This window comes from Myiozetetes cayanensis, unplaced genomic scaffold (genome assembly GCF_022539395.1).
Source record: "Myiozetetes cayanensis isolate MyiCay16 unplaced genomic scaffold, myiCay2020 scf6-25, whole genome shotgun sequence".
Classification (NCBI taxonomy): Eukaryota; Metazoa; Chordata; class Aves; order Passeriformes; family Tyrannidae; genus Myiozetetes; species Myiozetetes cayanensis.
In genome coordinates this window covers 42,700,474-42,721,664 of record NW_026087853.1, presented here as the reverse complement: position 1 = coordinate 42,721,664, position 21,191 = coordinate 42,700,474, and the positions used below count along the sequence as shown (strand labels likewise).

Sequence of the window (21,191 nt, the reverse complement as noted above, 5' to 3'; positions counted from 1 at the left end):
GCACTGACCTACTTCCCATCTGGATCCTGCCCTTGTGCTGAGGAGTAGGGGCATGGCCTCTTAGCCTATCTATGGCCTGTGATTCTTGATAACAGCTTCACTAGAGTTTCCCCTTGCAAAATTTCTGGGCTGATCTTTGGGATTTCAGAAAAAAGTGGCACTAATTTATGGGTGGAAGAAGCTGTTTTTAAAGTTTGCAACTAGAATCAATCCTATTGACAAGATTAACAGACCCGAAGGCTGGTTTTGCACTCTTCCATTTACCTTCCTGAACTGGGAATGTCTGTTAGCATGGATTGTGCTCCTGGTGCTAGCATGAGCACACCTGAAGATACACTTTATATATACAGCTTATGTGAGGGGCTGCTCACAGGACAAAGTGCCATCACTTTTCATGGTGTTTCAGGACTTGATTCGAACCATATTAAGACCAATATTTAGATTCCTATTGTTTTTGATAGGCTATGGATTAAGCACTAAAATTTTCATGAGTCAGATAGCCAAAGGTGTGAAGACATGAAAGGATGAGGTCGTGCCTTGGGACTGGGCCCCAGACTACCTCCAAAATTTTTTACAGTCTTGCATTCAAAAACTTCTGAGATATATCTAAGACACAGCTTCTGATCAATGTTAACCAGAAAGAACCTTTGTTGATTATTAGAAAAAAATCTCAATTTTATCATCTTGTCTCCTTCTGAAATTTTAAGAAACTGAGCAATTGGAAGCTATAAGAGGAACTGAATATGTTGTTAATTTAACAGTGGTAAATTCTGTCTGTGTTAGAATATAAACTAAGTTCATACATGTGCATGTGTAATTGTGATGACCTAGAAGACTTCAAGTTATAGGTTGTGGGATGTTTTTTCACTTTTCAGTGTGGCTGCACAGCAAATAAATGAGGGATTTTTGTCAAAAATAGTGTTTTCAGATATTGTCAGTTGAACTCATATCAAGAATTTTGCCAATCACACACTTTGTTAAGGACTTACTGGGCTGGAAGGAGAATCAGCTAACAAGAATCTAGTTGGTTCTCTGCATACTTTTTGTGTCTGAGGCAGGATGAAACCACTCTTTATGGATCTGTAAGCCTAGTACAGTGTAGCATTTTTCTAAAGATTATGCTTTTTCCACACTCAGAATCATTAAAAAAATTCAGACGTGTTTCAGTGTCTGATTTATGTATTTTTTAGTCTTAGGTCATTGATGTAACAATTGCACAAATCATATAAAAGAGATAAATATAAGCAAGTGGATATTTTTCTTCATGAAGGGGCTGGTTTTAAGACTGAAAAAAATTAAATGGCAAAACATCAGTTATATCTGGATAACCTGTCATTCTCTATTGCTTTATTTCATTCTCCACTACCCCTTTCCCTCCCTTGCCAACTGTTTTAAAGTTATTTTTTGACTTGTAGCTTTTTGGTGTGAATTTTTTGTCAATTAGTGCTGGTTTTCCTCTAAGAAGCAAAACCAGTGGTTGTTGCTGCCTTGTAGCAGGTGTTACTCTGAGTCTTGCAGAGAAGATATCAGAGAATTTTAAAAGGTCTGTTCTTTTGTTAAATCTCAGTTACCACGGGCCTTTTGCTTGCTTGGCCCAAGGTTATCATGAAGATTCATAATTTGGAGGAATTGCTGCCAAATTTTTCTTTGCATTATTTTTTCTTTAGCGGAGAGAGATCAAAGTAGGTATAGCACCTGATCTTGCTTTTCCTGCAGACAGTCAGATATATTATGGTCTGTTGGGAGGGAAAGGTCTATTCATGAAATCTTTGTATAATGATTTATCTGTTGTTTTTCATGACTAACAGAAAGCAAACGATAAAAATTTCCTAGCTTCATGACTGTAATGTTTTTATAAATGTTTGTATCCAGGTGTGTTGGAAAAGGATTTGTCTACATGCTTGATTCTTCTCTTTAAAGATTCATATTAATTCTAGAAGTGTTTACTCAGATGTGATGAATTACAAGTGGATGAAATTACGTTGTTGTGAGATTGACTCATCGTCCTACTGTGCTCCCTCAGTTGGGAACACTGACTTCCATCTTTGAAGAGTTTGCTTCCTTGAAGACTTGAGTTTTACACAGATGACATATCTGCCTTGTTAGAGATCTAAAGGGTTTTGTAGCTGGATTGAGACGATATAATCAAGGGTAAGAGAAAAAAAAGACTGGGGGTAAGACAGCTGGAAGGGAGGGAAGAGTAATACCTACCTCTTTGACTCACTCATAACAAGTGTCTTGCCAAAAAAAGATGTGCAGCATCATTAAGTGAGATGAGGAGAGTGGGGTATGGTTAAGGATGTATCAGCTGGCAAACAATTTGAAATCCCCTGATGACATTTAAAGAATTATCCCAGCAGCTGGAGCATATGGCAGTGAAAGATTATCTTAGTGTGGCCGTATGTTTTATGAAGTCTCTGCACTTCAGTCTCCAACTCTTTATGTCTTTTATAATCGATATGAGAGTGTTGCTTGGTGGCTAGAACGTGCTGCATCCTGGTGTCTTCCATCATTCTGTGTAAAAGGGGAAAAGTAGTTGCTTCTCTGGAAAGTTTTTTCTAGTTCTGTGGTTGATAATATGATTGTGATTATTAAAGTAGGTTTTATTTTGTAGTCTTCTAAACCACTTTAATCTTAGCAAGAGTAGATTGCAGATGTGAAGGAGTTTGGACTGAAAGCCTCTAGGAGAACAGTGTTGCTGAACATTTCTGCATAATTCTATGAGAGTTTTCACAGCAAAATGAAAAGGAAAATTGTTCCTTGCTGTACTCAGCATTTTGCTAAATACTGTTCATTCCCAATAGCTAAAATAGCCTGAATACCATGAGGGCTTCTTACTAACCTATAACTATGTTAATGCCTTTCTCGCCACAGGGGCAGTTTTCTCCCAGTAAAAAGCCAAAAAATTGCACACTGCAGAATGTACACCACAGATATTGCCAACAAACTGCTACTGCAACCTCCCTGTGAAAATGAAGCATTGCTTTGGGGAAAATTTTCAGTGAAAACTAATTGCTGTGGAAGGACAGTCTGGTTTGATGGAAGCATTTGGGTGCTTTGTTGTACCTTTGGGTGCTCTGTATCTGCAAAGTACATGTGCCAAAAGACTGTTTATAAATAAATGCTCTGTTACTTTTAGCTTTATGGAACTCTGAAAACAGTTTAAATAGGCTGTGGGCATGGGGAGAGGATGGTCTTTCTCACAGAATTTGGCATTTCCAGTTTGATAATACGAGGGCCAGTTATGTTTGGATACCATTTGGTGGTCAGCCTGCCTTCAAAGTAACAATTTGGTGTGCCTGCCATTTAGTAGCGAGATAGATTTGGGTTTAGATAAGATAGGAGAGATTTGTATCTTTGAGCCCTGAAGAAATGAAAATAAAAAACTTTGAACCAGGTCCTAAAGCTGAAGATCTTGTCTGAAATTCCTAATGAGGTCCTAAAGCAAGGTTGACTTGACTGTAATCCAGCATTGCAGGCTGGTTGGGGGAGCAAGGGGGAAGAGGGGTGTCTTATCTGCTCTTCTCAGACAAAAGCTAGTTATTATCTGTCCTGCTGACTTGAATACCAGGGAATATTAGGGAAAATGACATGTATGTTTCTGTAGGCTTAAGCACGTTCCCTAGGTAAGAAGTGTTCAGGAAATTCATCATGGGGTTTAGTGCAATGCCGTGGTTCTGCTGTGTGGAATTCATCTTGTAAACCTATAGCTCAGGAGAAACCTTCCTGATTGTGTTTTACTGCTTGCACAGAATGGGCCAAAGAATTTTCTACACTAATTTGACTTTATTTATATTAAGTCACAGAGGTTGCTCTACTTATTTACATTTCTGAATTTAAACTTTCCCCTTAAAAATTAACATAAATATAAATGTATCTTTATAAAATCATTTCACTACTGGGGAGGAAGATGATTGTATGCATTTATGGCACCTGGAATAGTGATAGGACAAGGCTTGTGGGCTAGCACATCATAACCACTGCTTTCTAGACCTGTTGAATGCCTACAAATGATCTAAAATAACATTTATACTGCATTTTATAGCTCTGAAAGTGGAAGGTGTCCCTGCCCATGACAGGGGGATTGGAACCAGAGGATATTTAAGGTCTCTTCCAACCCAAACCATTCAATGTTTCTATGTGTAAAGATTGTTAAGTGACGAATTTGACAGTGCTGCCAGGAGAAATGAGCTGTCACTCATTCAGCTCCTCATGCAGTCAGCTTTGGGACTTGTAGATGACAAACAGTGGCACAAGCTCTTGTTTTGCAACAAAAACAGCACTTTGCCTGGTGGACACCTTTTGGTCTGTTGTCGAAAGAGCCTGCACTCAGCTCTCCAAGGTGCTGTAGCTTTTTTTCCTCCAGTGATTTCTGATGTGGTTACTGTTGCCAATAGAGAAATTGCTGGCAGATTGAAAATGTGTGTGCAATGTCAAATTAATTGTTGCTTAAAGATGCACACAGAAGATCCTGATGATTTGGTTGTACTAGTTTATGTTTATTCTTAATTTCTGAAAGTTATGTGTGGTTTTTTTGTTGTTGTTTTTTGGGTTTCTCTTTGTTTTTGTTTCTTTTGTTTTGGTTTTTTTATTTGTTTGTTTTTTGTAATTGGAACAGAGCAGCCATAGAATCAAAAGATTGCTGACCTTTCAACCAACAACAGTTAGGGCTAAGCTTGTGTCATGAAAGACTGTCTGGGCTTTGTCATCTCTGAGGACAGCCAGGAGATGTCTAAAGACAGAAAAGAGTTGCACTTGTAGTCATGTTCCAGTTGCACAGAGATCTCTGAAAGCTGTATTTAGCTAGTGAGGAAATAACAACCATATTTATTTCTTGAATAGTACCAAGAATGATAGTACCACATGTTTCAGTGCCTAAAAATGAAACGTTTTCTCGATGTTTTCTCCTTTAACTTCCTTGGTAGGGCATCTGATGTCTGTGGCACAGCAGGGGCCTTGAGATGGCTTCATGGTGGTTGACCAGAATCTGAGAAGGCCATGCAATCTGACAAGTGGTTAGCAAAGCGAGCTCAGTGTGAAATGGGGCTGGCTGGGTGGGAAGAAAGCTGTTCTCATACATGTATGAGTTAATTATAGTTAGGCAGTGGAAAGAGTTTCTTGGAGCTGAACGCTAGTCAGATTAGAAACACTGTGCAGATACACAACATTTATTTGCCTGATCATCTCTTTTTTTGTCTCATGCTGAAGGTGTAGCAGAAATGGGAAGATTTTCCCTTACATCCTTCAGGTGCAGTTCAGTTACTCAACTTTTTTATCTGTTTTTTTTTTTTTTTTTCTCTCCTCTCTCCCACAACTCATTCTCCAAACTGCCAACTACAACTACAGCTTGTAATAATCTGAAGTGGGAAGATTTCAAAGTACAGAAGCTTTGCCAAAGTTTTTTTGTGGTTTTTATCCAAGATCACTTCTTCTATTTCTGTGGTTTACTTGGGGCTACATATTCGTCTACATGAAGATGATGATCAGAGTGGAAAGTACAGGCATTTCGTAATTGGCCTAGCAATTACTTCTCATGCTGTAGAAAAAACACAGACATAAAAGTCATGCTTACTCTCAAAATATCTGGTTGTCAGAACCCATTTGCAAAAGCTCTCCATTGTATCCTTTTTGTAGTGAACTGATAACAAGTGAGTTTATTCCTTTGCAGCAACACTTCTCAAAAAAAAGCGTTGTGTTCGTTAGTCTTTTCTTCCATTGTTTATCTTTGTTTCTTTTCTAGTGGAATAGTTTTCTCTTTCTCCAATTACTACTATTTTATATACAGGCTAAATGGCTAACTCTATTTAAAGGTATTTGTAAAGTGTCTCTGTCAGAAGAGTTTAGACATCTCTGTTCTTGCATCTCTGCAAACTGAAATCAAAAGAGAGACCATGCTTGTATTTCTGACTAGTTGTGTTGGGTCATTATTTAAGGAGCAAGATGGGAAATGGGGATGCTAAAGAACTCAGGAAGATTTGCCCAAACTTGCTGTTAATGGCACAGGATATTCTCATCCCTCTTCTCTCTGCCTTACTCTTTTCCTTTCTTTTTGCACTGCAGGACTGCTTCAGTTCCTTCATCATAATGCAGTGCGTGCCCATGTCACAACCTGACACTGTGGGGAACTGCTGGTCCAAGGCTGACTCTTTGCTTTTGCTGTTGACTGAGTCCTTGGGTTTGAAGTTTCATCGACATTGCTGAGATTGGTGCTTGGACCTTCAAGAGAAGAGACTTTCTGATGGTCCCGCTCCACTCCACCTGACCCTATGAAAGGAGGGTTCACCATAGCTCCGTCCTTTGCTCTCCAGTTCCACAAGATGGGTTCATTCAGAAGGCCCCGACCTCGCTTCATGAGCTCCCCTGTCCTCAGTGATTTGCCTCGGTTCCAGGCAGCCCGGCAGGCTATGCAGCTCAGCTCCAACTCGGCCTGGAACAGGTGAGCAGGATCTACCTGGGCTGAGCTCTTGCTCTGTAGCAGCTCCACAGTAAGGGCCATGTATGTCTTATCTTTGTGCTTCACACCATTTATAGCTAATCTCCTCTGTTCATAAGCATGCATGAATTTTTGGCATGACCAAATTTTGCTGGTATTGAAAGCATCCATGGAGTTGAAAAATTTAGAGCTAGTAGTGTTCAGTTGGTTTTGGTCAATGCTGTTCAGTGGTACTGTCTTGAAGTAAAGAAGAATTGTTTTTTGTTCACAGTTGCATTTTTTAAGAACCATTTAGGAAAACATATTCCTACTACTGTAATAAATGACAGTTCCTTAATTCACAGAGAAATTTATTTGCATATTATGAAGGTTTTATCACAGTCAATTTCCTCTGAAAATTACTAAGCTTGTGGCTTCTACCAGCGTTTCCTATTGACAGCCAAGTCCTTTCTGCAGTGCATGCCATGCAGCAATAGCAACTGAGAAAACAATGAGAAGGGTGATGAGAAAACAATGAGATGTCCTCTGTCCTGATCTGATCTAACGGTCTGCTGATACCAAAAGTGGGTGTTCCCACCTTCTGCCACCTGCTCTGTGCTCTGCAGACCCCTCTCTCGTGCTGACCCAGCTCAGCTGACCAATGTTGCAGAAAAGTAGCCTGGCAGAACCACTGCAGTTTTGTGCCACGATAGTGAGCTGAGGTCCATGAAGCATGCAGATGCTATAACTGGCCCACAGAACGGAATGTCCATTAAGGGAATGACACCTGCTCTAATTAGCCATGACAAGCCTTTAGACCCGCTAAACCATCTTGTATGCTGTCACTTTATGACTTCCTCTGTGCTGGTGAGAGAGATATGAATTAGAAGATACTCAACAGCTTCTTACAGGCATTAACAAGGCTTAAGCTTGGGTGTGACTGAGGTAATGCTCACTGCAGAATGTCTTCCAGCACAGCCAGGGTCTCGTCAGATGCTGCAGAGTGGGTGGTTCCTGCATAATGCAGCGTGATGAGTTTGGCAGGCATTACCAAAAATTTGTGTCTCCTCGTAGCAATTAACCTGCAGCACGAACAGTGTCCCTCTAACAACTTTCCCTTGCTTACAGTAGACAGAAATGGAGGTTAATTCTGCTCTACCTCTGAGGACAGATGAAGGTAAATAACAGTGATGATTTCAAGGTGAGAAAGAGTGGAAGTATTTAAGGGTAATTAACTTCTCCACCTGGTTATAACCACTTTGCTTTTGGTGTGTAGCTTGCATTGTGCTCTGTGTTAAATCAGACTGCTGGCTGTTATTAACGGGTGTTACACTGTCTCATTTCTTTTTTGACAGTGTTCAAACAGCAGTGATAAACGTGTTCAAAGGAGGAGGCTTGCAAAACAATGAACTTTACACCCTCAATGAAAATATCAGGTAGGTTGCTGAAATGTGTGAAAATGGATTTTAGTTGCTGCTTGTTTGGTGTTTGCTTGGGTTTGTTCCCTTACAGAACCACAGTTAAAGAATATTAGTGGGAGGAGCAGGGGGGTCAAAGCAAACTTAAGCACAGCTTTGGGGTTTCAAGCTAACTTGCTTCTTTTTTGCTGTTGGGTAAAGTGAATGGTATGGGGTACTTGGATAATATTTGTCTGACTTGCATGGATATGTAGCTTTAACAAGGACAGATTGTTTATTGAGTTGAATTGTAAGGGTTTTGTCCCTTCTTGGGGACTATACCTCTTCTGGCTATTTTTACACATTTTTTGTCATGGAAACTGCAAAGATAGTAACATCTCTTTTCTAAAACCAAGCTTCTCAGAATGGAGGAGTGTTTAAACAAACCCCAGCATTTAATTTGAAAACTTAATCTTTACATGATAATTGCACAGCAAGACTTGAAAATATGAACCTTAAGATAAAAAAACTAAAACCCTACCAAACATCTTCTGGCACTGATGTTAGTGATGGTTAAAAGTATCATTTTCTTTTAAAAGTAAGTTTCACGGTTATCTGTGGTTTCATTCTGATTAGTTGGAAAGTTTGATTAGCAATAGATAGGACTGTAGAGTAGATAAAGAACAATTTATTCTTGCCTTGGTTTCAAGTGCTGCTAAGAGTATTGTCAGGGTTCATGGATGTAGGTTCATCCTCCTCTCTTTATGACTACATTCATACTCATTCATCAAGAGTGCTGTCTCTCTCCTCCTTTTGTATGCCCTCCCCCCACCCTTCTTGCATTTTTTCTGAACTCCAAGGTTCAAATGGCAATTTAAGCTAAGCATGTACTGAGCAGCACTCTAAACTACCCCTTTCCCTACTTTCAAAATAAATGCAGCTATCAGTGCAGGAGACTCTGTCCGACTTGGTCTGCTCCCAAACCAGAAAAGTTTAATATAATTCCTTTTGAGAGTTGAGCAAGGGCAGCATTTCATACTTTAATGGTACTTTGATGTGTTCGGGTCAGAAGTCCTCAAGTTAGGTTTAAGTACTTGGAGCAGTCTTAATTCTCCATGGGATGACTATTTCTGAATGTGAAAATAAAAACAAATGTAATAAGGCTTGGGAAATGCCTTAACCCACAGCCTGTTAGCAGACCTGGGGACTGAGTTTGGGCTTTGTGACTTGTCTGCCCAGCTGTTGCCCACAGCAGTGGCTGCATCCTGCTGTACCCCCATAGTGCGCCCAGGTTCTCCTTCCCAGTGGCTGAACCATGCTTCATGTTGGTTACTGAAGTGAGAGTCAGGCAAAGAACAGGAAATTCTTTGTGAGCTGTGTATCCTTTGAAAGCAGTGCTGATGGTGGAAGGGGAAATGCCCTCCTCCACAGACATGCACTCCTAAGCAGTACTTGGAAGCACTCACCTTGACATACATGAGTAATGTTCCTGCAGGTGCCTTGAGCATTGGTTACATCTCCAAATGTCATTCTTTAAGTAGGCCATTTAACATTCAAGTAGCTCATTAATGTCCATCTAAGGAGCGAAGGACGTGCATCTGCATTTATATTTGTATGAACACCTGCAGCCTTGCACCTGTGGTTCTTGCTGTAGCTCCCAACACAGTGTTAGCTCTGTGTGTGTGAGCTGAATCTCCAACTTGACACTGGGCAAAAAGCCAGACCTGTCAGACATCCAGCTTTTGTGTCCATTAGGTCGAGCTGGTGCGTTTTCCTTTTTCGTAGCTCTCCATTCAGCTCCTTGGTTGTAGCTAACAAATGCAGTAAGAGACTCTCAGATTCTGTGTGGTGCTTAGCCATTCGACACTGGGAAACACAGGAGAGTTTTAGAGGACAGTAATGACAGGACCAGGAGATCAGCAGGTGGTAACATTTTGCTCTGGATTGCTGACACCATGTTGTTATTTTGTTGTGATTTGATACCGTGTCACTGGCTTTTGTTTTTTTTGTTTTTACTGCTCTGAAAGTCAGTTGTGACAGCAAGAGGAAATGTAAGAAGTGCTACTGCAAGATGGAATTTCAGGAAGCAAGAGGCCATGATTAGGAGGAGACCCCACAATATTTGGCAGTGGAAAGTGCTGGGTGACTTTTAAGTTTTAGGCAGAATTTACTGCTATAGGATTTATGTTCAGTCACTGAAAGCTGAAAGTGCAAATGTACTGAACTTTGTAAGTTGTATTTTAATGTTTCTTCTGATGTAAGACAATCCCGATTTTTATATTGGTGTTTTGAAATACAAATATGTATTAGAATTTAAAACTTTTCTCACAGCCTGATTTAAAAGCCAACAGTTTCAATTAGAAAGACTTCTTTAGAATGGTTTCTGCCCACATGTATTAAAAACACTTCTTAAATTTCTAGAAACTCTTTCTTGAAAAATATGTCTTCTATTTTATTTTTTGTGATGTGGTAGCCACGGGGAAGCTGCAGCTTCTGCTTGATTTCTCTTCTCCTTATCCTCCCATTTTTTATTTCCAAGAGAAAAGAAAGTACAACATTAGGGAGATATGCTATCTTCAGCAGAATGAAAGACACCTTTGTTTAAACAAAAAAACAGGAAAAAATATGGATTTCAATCTAAATAACTTTAAATTGTTTCCCCAGCTTTCTGTTCATTCAAGGGGGTAAATGTTTTGGGGTTTTTTTTTACTTGTTCTAGATGCATGTAGACTTCAGAGAAGCTCTTTCATTCCTTTAAAATTTGATGATAGCCTTTGCAGGCACTTGCAAAATATATATGTAACTGTAAAAGAAATCTAACTGTGGCTGTAATCACACATTCACATGTACTCACATATCTTTGGTATTACTGGTAGTAAAGTGTAGATATACCTGTAAGACATGACCAGCAATGGTTGCTACTTCATGGCTGCATTCCTTCTGTCTACAGACGGCTGCTGAAGAGTGAACTTGGATCCTTCATCACAGATTACTTTCAGGTACTGCATGATTTCCTTGCTTTGTTTTGAGGTTTGCTCTCTTCAGCTTTTTAGCCTATACAAAAATTAAGACACCTCTTTACATACATGTAGCCTACACGTTTCATTTTTGTTTTCCTACACGGGCTGCTGGAGGTACTGGACTTTTTAAATGCAGGCCATGTAGCCTTGGGAGTAACCATATTTAGAGATGTATGTGCAAAATTAAGGATAGTCTTCCTTTGCTCTTAAGAAAGGCTACTAGTAGCCTTTCAAGATCAAGAAGGAATTCACTTGAATTTTTTTAAGGAGATGGGATACCTTTTCTCTAGAATAGAAAATTCAGAATTAGATTTTCTGCAACAGGGGCCAGCAAAGGGGAACAGAAATGATAACAGCTGCCTGGAGGCAGAAGGGGGCACAGAGAAGGAAGTTTCTATCAGCAGGAAATCAACCTGGGTACTTTTTGCTTTTTAGTCCCACAAATATAAATGCAGCTTCTGAAAAAGCAATATATGAAGGATGAGGGAAGACTTGAACAATCACAAATGTGAGTAAGTGTTGCCTTTTACTGATACTGTCCAGGTAGGCAGACATGTAACCACATGAAAACCTGTTGGATGATTTTGAGAAAGCACTGATGGCTTTCAGTGTTTTAATTTGATCAGTGTAGCGTTGATTAAAACAAAAGACACTGCTGGAAATATGAGGGTTTTTTTCCCTTTGAGTAAGAGAGAGACAGAAAATTTCAGTACTTTCTGAAGCGGCTGATGCCGCTTGTACCATGCTAACAGCTCAAAGGAGGAAAACGAAGACTAGTGTTGCTTCCTATCAGATTACATGATTTATTAGATTACAAGACTTAAAAAAAACCCCTGCTGTGCTGGCAAGTGAGAAGCAAACTCCTGCCCCAGAGGTAGTTATGTTCCACTTCCTCAGACCCTCTCTGCACAAGTTGTTTACTGCAAAGAGGCGGCTGCTGGTGTCGCGTGGCAGGACATTTCCTAGAGCCTGAGAGGGGTCTGGCAGCAGCCACTGGCACTCAAATTTAATTTCTGGGTTATTTTTGCTCAATGTTACAAGGCATAACTTGGCATCCATCAGACTTAGCCTGAAGTAAAACTCTTAGTGTAGGCAAGTCGCGAGACAAACTGTGAGATAAAGGCTATTGTCGGAAATGAGATTTTTTTTCCATCTGTGAGGTAAGATGCAGACTTATTTCTGATTCTAGACTAACAGCACATGGCAGTGATAAAAGCCATCACTCCCTCCTGAATGTCTTTCCTCAAAAATCCTAGGGCCATGGAGTGGATAAAGAACGTTCATGTACCATAGAAGGGCTGAAAACATTATTTCATTTGTCTGTGGGTTCTGTTTCACTGCTGATGCCAGCAGAATTACGGCAATACTGCACCACCAAAATGAGCAGAGTTGAATCAAGCTGCTGATTTAGCTGAAAAATAACCTTGAAAGAAAAAAATAAAGTTTTCAACTACTTCCTTTGACGTGTTGTGGTCATCACCTCTGACATGGGGGAGGTGCTGGGAGTGGGTCACCAGTATGTGGAGTGGAGTCTTTTGGCAGTGACTTCCTCCTCCATCCATTAAAGCCCACTGAAAGCTATCCCAAGAACCAAGTTGTCTGTCCTCTTAGATTGAAATGGACCCTGAAGGTTATGCTATCTGTTTAGCCAGGCAGTTTTAAACATCCTAGCAGCAATCATAGCAACTAACTTAATCATGTAATATTTAGATGTGCTAAACGGACTTAAATGTTTTCCATTTCTTATGCCACAGCATTTATAACAGGAGTCACTAAGATAATGTTTAAAATCACATTTGCTTTAAGAGTTCGTGATTTTACATTATATATATTTTATGAACTCACATATGCGCATTTTTTTCTAACCACTGAATATACAAGACTAAAATGGAACATAGCTTTTATAGTGAGACAAAGCTACCTTTGTGATCAACTTGACTTGATTACTCACAAGTCCTTTTCATCAACACTTGTGCAAATTAACTGTTTTTAGCTCCTGAGATTGCTAAAAGAATGTTTAGGAAATGGTTGGAGTTTGTGCAGTCTTTTTCTGCTACCAAACCATCGTCACACCAGAGTTAGTGAGCCTGTTGTCTTTGAAAGAGAAATATAATTCCTGTAAGAGTTTCAGTGCAAACTCAGATGTTTCATTCTGAAGGAGAGTTGTGTTTATAGATCTGCTGCTTTAGCAGTCCTACTATATATACAATCCATCTCCTTGGATGAGAGTCTGAGTGTAAATGCTAAATAGTTGGGATTTGCAGTATTTGCTGCAGATCTGCCTTAAAGCAGGGCTTTGTGCTCCAGGTTTTTCAGTACTGACTTTGCCCATTAACTGATTCAACAGTTTCCTGCTGCTGAAAAGGGACACTTTGCACTCACCTCTCTGTTCTGTAACCCAGTAGCTCACCTTTTGCTCTCTCTGCTAAGTTGCTTTGCTGGAGGTCAGCTGAACAACAACATGGAGAAATCCTATGACCATGGAAGATAAGAGCCTGGGATTTGAAGGAACAGGGTGTATTGGTGATTGGGACTTTTCTGGTGCAGCTGGACAAGATAGCTCCCTTTATTTTCCTGCTCTTTGACCCTTGTGCTTGTGGAGAAAATTTTTTAAATATAAAACTAGTGAGTATTGATGAACTGATGCATTATCAGCCTGATTCTGCAAACAGCCTGAAATAAAACCTTTGGAAAGGATGAACTGTTTCTTTTCACTCTCTGGGGACTTGTTAATCTTGAAACTCATGGGGAGTGGAAAAAGCAAATGCATTTATGCATATTAACTCCAGACTGTCTCTTCCCAAGGTGGAGAGACCTGATCCCTTCCCAGGCACTGTATCCTCTCCCAGAACATACAGGCTGCAAATGCAGAAAGTCAAATGCCCGGAGCTGATGCCTCTTCAGCCTAAGTCCACTTCCTGCCCTGGCAGAGATGGCAGCTGAGGAATGGCAAGTGTACTGTATTTCGTTATTTCATCCAAAGAGAGCTTTGATGTCTTAAAATCAGATGCAAGCTGTTATATAATTTCCAGCCTGCTGCAGTGGAGAGCCAGCGGAGGCGGCAAGTCCTGACTCAGAATTAGACCTGGCTTTCTCTTTGTATGCGAAGCCACAGAAACTGCAGCATGCGAGCACACACGTTGTGGGGTATCATGCAAAGTCAAAAGAGCAAGATGATAATGGATAGCTGAAAAGTAAGCAGTTTTAGTGATGAGGCAAGCCTGGATCCAAGCCAAAACTTGTTTTATCTTCTCCCTTTGGGGCAGTTAGAAGTGGTACTGGTGAACCATCCTGTGGCTCAGAGTCTCTCTAGCTGTAGGTTTGCGGGCTGTGCAAGGTGGCCACAGTGGGAGGGGGAAACATGCACTCCTCCCTCTACAGTGGCACCATGAAGCTTTTGCTTAGGTCCCTGCTGCATGTTTTTCTGGGACTCGAGCCTGGAGAGATGACTCCAGCATCTCTCGTGATGCTTGCTCTCTACTTTGAAAGGCTGCTTTGTAAAGCCTAACTAACAGCTGGAGATACCATGTGTCTGCTTAGTCAAAGGGAAAAATCTGGTGTGTGTGATGTATCTTTTCCTGATGCCAGGTTTCTATGTCTACCTGTCTCACAGCAAGGCAAGGAAATAGTTGTATAGGTTATTGGAGCAATGGTTATTTCTGAATTCAGGCGACCTTAGCTCTTCTCTGGCCAAGTACTGTCTCATGCCTGCTGCCAGAGGCTGTAGCAGCTGAGCTGCTGCTCAAGAAAGAGAATTCACACTTGTGTGACTTGCAGAGCTCAGCCATATGCCTGCAATACTCTTTTGGGTCAAGCTGGTCTTTATTATTGTATTTCTCTCCTTACTGGCTGGGAACCTCTGTTCGTGCAGGTCTGCTAATTATTTCTGCTTCATCTGGCACTTTCTAGGACTGAGTTTTCATGGGGCAGCTCCAGGCACTCCATAGCAACTGTCCAGGTTTGTTATCGTGGATGGGGTCCCCTGGTTGCTCCTCACTGTTATCGAGCAGAGAGAGGACTTAGTCCTGGGTGGCAGCAGCAGCAGGGACAGATGCTTTCAGGCCCTGCTCACATTAACTCTGTAGACATGTGTGAAGTCGCTCAAAGTGTGGCATTGGGCAGTGAGCCATGCCCTGGCTAAGCAGGGTTCCCACCTGGAGCAGTGACTCACAGTGCAGAGTCAGGGGGCCTGGCTGTGGGATATTCCTGCAGCCGCCGCCTGGCTGGCACCTTGTGCTCTAGATTGTAGCAGTGTTGCCTTCTTGGTCTGCCTGGTCTGCTATCCTTCTTACTCTCCCTGCTTCACTTTCTCTCTTTAGCTAGACTTTTTTTTGATCTGTTGTGAACAAAGCTAGCTCTAAGAAAAATAATTTGGAAATGTTATTTCATATTTATCTTGAAGTCTCTTATCCACATAGGATTGAAATGCTCTCTGTGTTTTTGTCACTATTTTCTCTCTTTTTAGAGAAAAAAGAAAGGGGAGTGGGGAGTGCTGTAGGTATGAGATACTGCAGCTCACACAAATTCACATTTTGTAAAACAGTTCCAACAAACAGGTAGGTGTATGTGTGCAACTGACAATAACTTTGTAGAAAATACCTTACAAGTAAGTTTGGGTGATGCCTTTTATCTCAAATTAACACCAGATTATCCACAAAACAGTGACCATGTGTTTGTAGAGGCTGTAAAAGTGTGGTTTAGCACTAGAACACAAAGCCCCAGCTTTCAGCTAGAAAAGGGGGCTCCACTGAAGAAATGTTGTAAAGTGCAGAAGAAAAACTAAATTTTTTTTCACCCTGCAAAACGAGGTCAATTATTTTGAATATGTTCTGGAGTTTTCTTCTGTTCCAAACTTATGTTGTTTGATGAACTAGTATTAATGTGTTAATTTAATGGTGGCTTTTAAAAGGCGTGCTGGGCATGTTTTCTTGGAGACGTGACCAGAAAGCAAAATTTGTCCATAATTAAATGGGTGTTTGTGTAAAATATTTTCCCCCAAAGATAATGGCTTATTTTCTATTAGGAGAAGAATTCATTTGTACCTTGCTATGCTGCAGATGTGGCTTTCAGACAAGATGTGAATTTCCTTGTGATGTCTTGAGCCTCCTTGATGGTTTCTGTGGAATTGCTGCCAAGACTACTTAGTTGTTTCTTGGCACCCTTCTGTTTGAATATACCACCCACAGCAGAGTAAGCTGTGCTAGTGGCAGGGCTGTCACCCCGAAATCCTTCCTATTGGGTCTGTCCAGAGGCTGTCACCACAACTGTCAGGCTGCTGACAGAGTGCTTCTGACAGTCCACATCTTATTTGCCTCAGGCAAAGTCAGATGGTACCATTTTGCCCAGAGCATAGTGGGAGTGTACACGGGAAGGGCCTCCATGGCCCCCATTGGGGATGACCAGCTCCTGCCAAGGTGGAGGGAGGGAGAAGGTATTTGGCACTTCTGGTTTGAGAGAGGAACTCCAATTGTTGTGCCTGGGACAGCTTCCACCTTCTGAGAAGGTGAGGTAACTGGAATTACTCTATTGGGTATGAATGGAGAAACTTGCCTCAATTTCTCTAACAGGGAAAGAGGAAAATATCTGTGCCAGGAAAAAGGAAGGAATTACCAAGCATCTGTGTTTTACAGTGTGGTATGTGACTGCCTTCAAAGTTTTATTTGATTCCCAATAATTTCAGCGCAGCTTACTTTAAAGAGTAGCAAGCACACGCACGTTGTGGGAGGGTCTTTGCTGAGGAACAAATAAAGAGTGAGTATTTTAGCTTTGAAGCCTGTCTTTCAAAACTTACGGCTTTTCAAAACTTACTTAAGGCTTTCTCTTAGCTGCTCTTCTTAGTGGTATACCTGAAACAGCCATTGTGGTTTTCTGCACTGAGAAAAGTTCGAGGGTTTCAACCTGTAAGGTTTCACAAGCTCACTTCTATCTGCTGCAAAACAACTCTCTCCAAATTTCTCAAGTGCATGTACATGTGGGGCGTTACCTTGAGACTTTGTTTCTCTGCAAATCATCCTTTTCTGTAGCAGCAGTTAGGGCAGATTTGCACCCCCTACAATGAGCATCTAACATCCCGTGGTGTCCCAACAGCAGGGTGAGAATTTCACCCTGGGGAACCAGGGAAAGCTTATTTGGGGAGGGAAGAAAATAACTCCTTCCCCAAAATCCTCCAAAAGCTCACAGTTCAGCTGTAAGTGGAAAGAGATGAAAGGTGGAAGCTAAACTTTTTCAAATAAATGCATCCTTCAAGCTTACTTGGTGTGAGTCTTTATCTATCCTTGCTTGCAAATAGTTTTATTTATCCTCTTAGCTCTGTGCCTCTGGATTGCCTCTGGCAAGAAGGGATGCAGCATCAAAATAAGACTTGTAATCTAGACAAGGTCTGATACAGACCTATACTGTGGCTGCATTTATTAGGTTCTATTGATTTGTCAGCAGACCCTGTAGGGTTTTTTAATGACAATTTGCCTGTCTGGCTTGATATGAAAGGTTAATGTTTGGACTGAATAAATTTCTAAGCCTGTGACTTTAGCAGAAAAGATGGATAAATAAAATTTCCAGATATTTTTAAGATGGGGAAAAGGGAAATGAAGTGTGGGTTGTTTTTTTTTAATGTCTCTTCCACAAGAAAAGGGAAAATCTGAAAAGACAAGTGAAACATCTGTAGTAACTACAGGGACCTAAACTTTTGAAGAAACCTCAAAAATGAGATAATGCAATCTACTTAGCACATGGAAGTGCTGATAATACATTCATAAAGTTTTATAAATTCTTTACTACTAAATATATATTTAACAGATATAACTGTTCTGTTAATTATTGTGTACAACTGTGTGTTTTGGTTGCTGACATAGCTGTAAAATAAAAAACCCCTCATCTCTGGAAGTAGAAAATATCAATAATACTAACTTTTAAGCAAAGTAGCTGAAAGATTGTAGCCACAGTGCTCAGGAGTCATATGTAAATTGAAACCTGATGTTTTAGTGCAGGTAGAAATGGAACAAATATTTTCTGAGAAAAACAAAAAAAAATAAAGTGATACCCTCATATATATGTGTATGTGTGTATACTTTTTATTATAAAGTAGTTTAAAATGACACAGTATTAAAGACCAGCTATAAATTTTCCCTGCAGAATATGAGAGGTAATTACCTTGATCTACAGATTGAAAAATAAAGAAATTAAATACTTTATTGATAAACCGAAAGCATTTGTAAGAATTGAAGTGCAATATCACTCCAACACTATCTTCTTGTTCAGACAGAAAAATATCTACAGCATAAGTGGGTTTCATTTTTTTTTCCTATTATGATATTTTTCATTCCAGCTTTCTTCCTCCCTCCTTTTTCACATTGTTTTTTTCCCCTGGATAGTATTTTTTGTTGTTTTTGTCCAGAGCATGACATGTGTAGTCCATTATTTCTGTTGAACAAATCTAAAACCTGAATGGTGATCCCAACAACTTAATATTTCCCTCCAAGGCCCATATTTCGGCTAGAGAATCTTTGCAAAACAATCACCTTCCATTTGTTGCTAGCAACATTTTGGAATGTTGCAGGTTTTTTTCAATATGTGAACATATTTGTCCGACTTGCTGATTCCTGTTGTTTTTCCCCAGTTGAAAAGTGTCTCCCAGGCTGAGAATGTCACAAAGCACTGTTTCCTTCCGTTTATACTCTACAGTAGTACTCCAGTTTTGCATTCCTTCTCGTTGAAGGGAGGATGCAGAGGCGTGCTGCTCTCTTTGCTTGCGGTAGCTTTCCTGGTTGCCTGGTCCTGTGTGTGTCATGGATGAGCCAGGCTGGTATATGGTTACAGGAGGCAGGTTCATCACCCAGAGCAGTAGTGCCAGGGCAGGTATGCAATATGGCAGCTCATCAGGAGGCCCTGATGGTGTCCAGGCAGTGGTGTGACAGCAGGGTCCACTGGGACTGAAGAAAGACGTGCCTCACTCCTCTGCTGATAGAAGGTTCAAAAGTGCAGCTTTGACCTGGTTACCCACTTAAAAGCAAAAGCTGTGTGATGAACAAGGGTGGAGGCATCTCTGAGCATTGTGTGCTACCCTGATATTGAATTCTTTCAGAGGGACAGAAGGCTTTATTCTCTATCAATATGATCTCTGTAGTAGGCCTGTATCTTTTAGGATGCAGTAAGAGTGTGTTACGTGGTGATTGCAGCATCTCTCTCTGGGATTCTCACATCTTAATAACTGATTCACCTAGTGCTGTTGGGAGAACAAAAAGATGGGTGTTGGTTTTGCACTGTTCTTATGTTTGGAGAAGGGGGAACAAAAATCTAATCAGATATTTAAATGTTGTGAGCTGCAAACAGGCATATTGATATCTCGACCTGTCTGGTCCATGACAGTTGAGTTTATCTAGAAGGACTAGCTCTTGCCAGTTCTTCTGTAGCTTGGGACTACATACTGAGATAAGCCAACTGCTCAGTGTAGCAAAAGAAACAACCTCATGGAAAGGGAATAGGTAGGAATAGAGAAGTGGATATTAGAGAACTGAACTGGCTTACTGTGCATTTAAGCAAACAGTGAGCTAGTACAAAGAAAGAAAAGAGTGGGACATTTTCATAGCATTTGGCCCATTGATCACCTCCATCACCTGACTGAGGGATAGCTTATGTGGCTGCACTATTATAGTAAGAGCCATTTTATTTTCTTGATTCTTTCCCTGTGACCCTTCCTACTTCTGGCAAGTGTTTCAACTGCTGTGTCTGTTGTGTTCTTATGTGCAGCTGAACAAGAGGGGGTTAATGAATGTATAGCACTCACATTGAGACCAGTGCTGGAAGAAGGCACCGCAATATGCCTAACCTTTAGATAACTGCATGCATAGTGGATAACATCTGAAAAAAATCATTCTTATATGTTTATTATAGATCTCAGAAAAGGCAAATGCACATCTCTCTTCTCTCTTGGCAGAACCAGCTCCTTGCGAAAGGCTTGCTATTTATGGAGGAGAAGGTCAAGCTGTGTGAAGGCAAGTACAGTAGTAACCTGTTTCGGAAGGGAGTTGTGCTTTGATGTTTGGTCAGACAAGATGTTTTGCGTGTCTGGAAACTGTACAGCCCCTTCTGGTACTGTAGTAGGGTGTCACACAACCCCTCAGGAGCCAGGTTGCACTGCAGCCCTTGTGAAGCTGAAGGGATGGAGGGCTGTTTTAATAGCCACAGAGCCACAATGCTCCCACCAGCAATGACTTCATCATGAGAACAGGAATGTGGCTTTTGTGTGGCAGTTGAACCTGGGCTTAAAGCTGTTCTGGCCTGGATGTGGATCCTGTTGCAAAACTGCTTGGAACTGCCTTCTGCCTTTTATTTCTCAATGTAATTTGCAGCTTGATGTAAGCACAGGTTTAGTTACTCTGTCATGCTTTTGAGAGTTGAACTTTGTGTAAATTTAAAGAAAAAAATGGTTCCTTTGGTGAGAATGAAATCCTTCAGGAAAGAAGTTGATCGGACACGTAGTTCTGTTCAAACCACTGGGGTACAGATGCTTGCTACTGCAGAGTGTCTGTAGACCAAGGCTAGCATGGTGCAGTAGCTCTTTGGATGTGTGAGGAGTTGGTCACACTTAGTAACTGTTTGCTCAAGCAAAGCAAGCAAGTCTTTATTCAAAACTAAGCTGCTGTTTGGTTTGACCCAGTTTTGTAGCCTGTAGGAAGATCTCTTACTAATCACCAGTCTGTTTTATGTGGGTCATTAAATGCCAATAGATGCTTACAATCTCACATCATTGCTGGTCCTGGATTCCTCTGCACTGTTCTTCACCAAATGACTTCACCCAGCTGGCAGACTGTAAGATTTGGTCCCCGGAGGAGTTAAGCAGTTTTCAGCCTGCTGCTTGGTGTGTGCTCCTTTGGCACTGGCCCTGTAAGGGAGGAAAAAAGGCAGACTCCTGCTTTTTTCTCCAGTGTGGGTACCTGACCTGCCACAGCCAGCTCTTCAGAATGAGTGCTGCACAGCTAATCATAGACTTGGTCTCTGTATTCATGTAAAACTATTCCATTATCTGCTCTAGCATTAGGAAAATTGAGCCTGTAATAAGCTGAGAACTGCCTAAGAGTATTTTGCAGATGCTCAAGTAGTTTGGGTGAGATGAGGTTTCCTAGGCAGATACGAAAACCCACTTCATTTTTCTGTCCCTAGTTTAAAGTGATGCTGGAGACACTTCGCCTGTGTGCAGCCTGGCATCTCTGCAGATGACTCATGGGCACCTTTCTTTCATAACGTGTAGGCTTGTCACAGGTCTTGTGGTCACAGCAACAAGAATTTCTTGTGTATGCTTCTCAGTTAGCTCTGTCTTCCTGGAAAATTTCTACTACCCCAGCATCCAGACACAGAATAATGCTC

The 21,191-nt window shown here is 41.0% G+C and overlaps 1 protein-coding gene across 3 annotated transcripts in view; it reads left to right on the top strand.

The window, feature by feature from the left end:
* PRR5L (proline rich 5 like) overlaps window positions 1-21,191 on the top strand; it is a 41,925-nt gene that overhangs the window by 6,876 nt on the left and 13,858 nt on the right. For 2 of the 3 annotated variants that reach the window (XM_050334945.1, XM_050334944.1), the window contains exons 2-5: window positions 6,061-6,436; window positions 7,768-7,848; window positions 10,760-10,808; window positions 19,762-19,819. In XM_050334945.1, the coding sequence (XP_050190902.1) occupies window positions 6,267-6,436; window positions 7,768-7,848; window positions 10,760-10,808; window positions 19,762-19,819 (358 nt within the window). In that variant the 5' untranslated portion in view covers window positions 6,061-6,266. Of the gene's footprint in view, window positions 1-6,060; window positions 6,437-7,478; window positions 7,614-7,767; window positions 7,849-10,759; window positions 10,809-19,761; window positions 19,820-21,191 lie in introns of those variants that run through there. The other variant, XM_050334946.1, reaches the window with a different exon arrangement.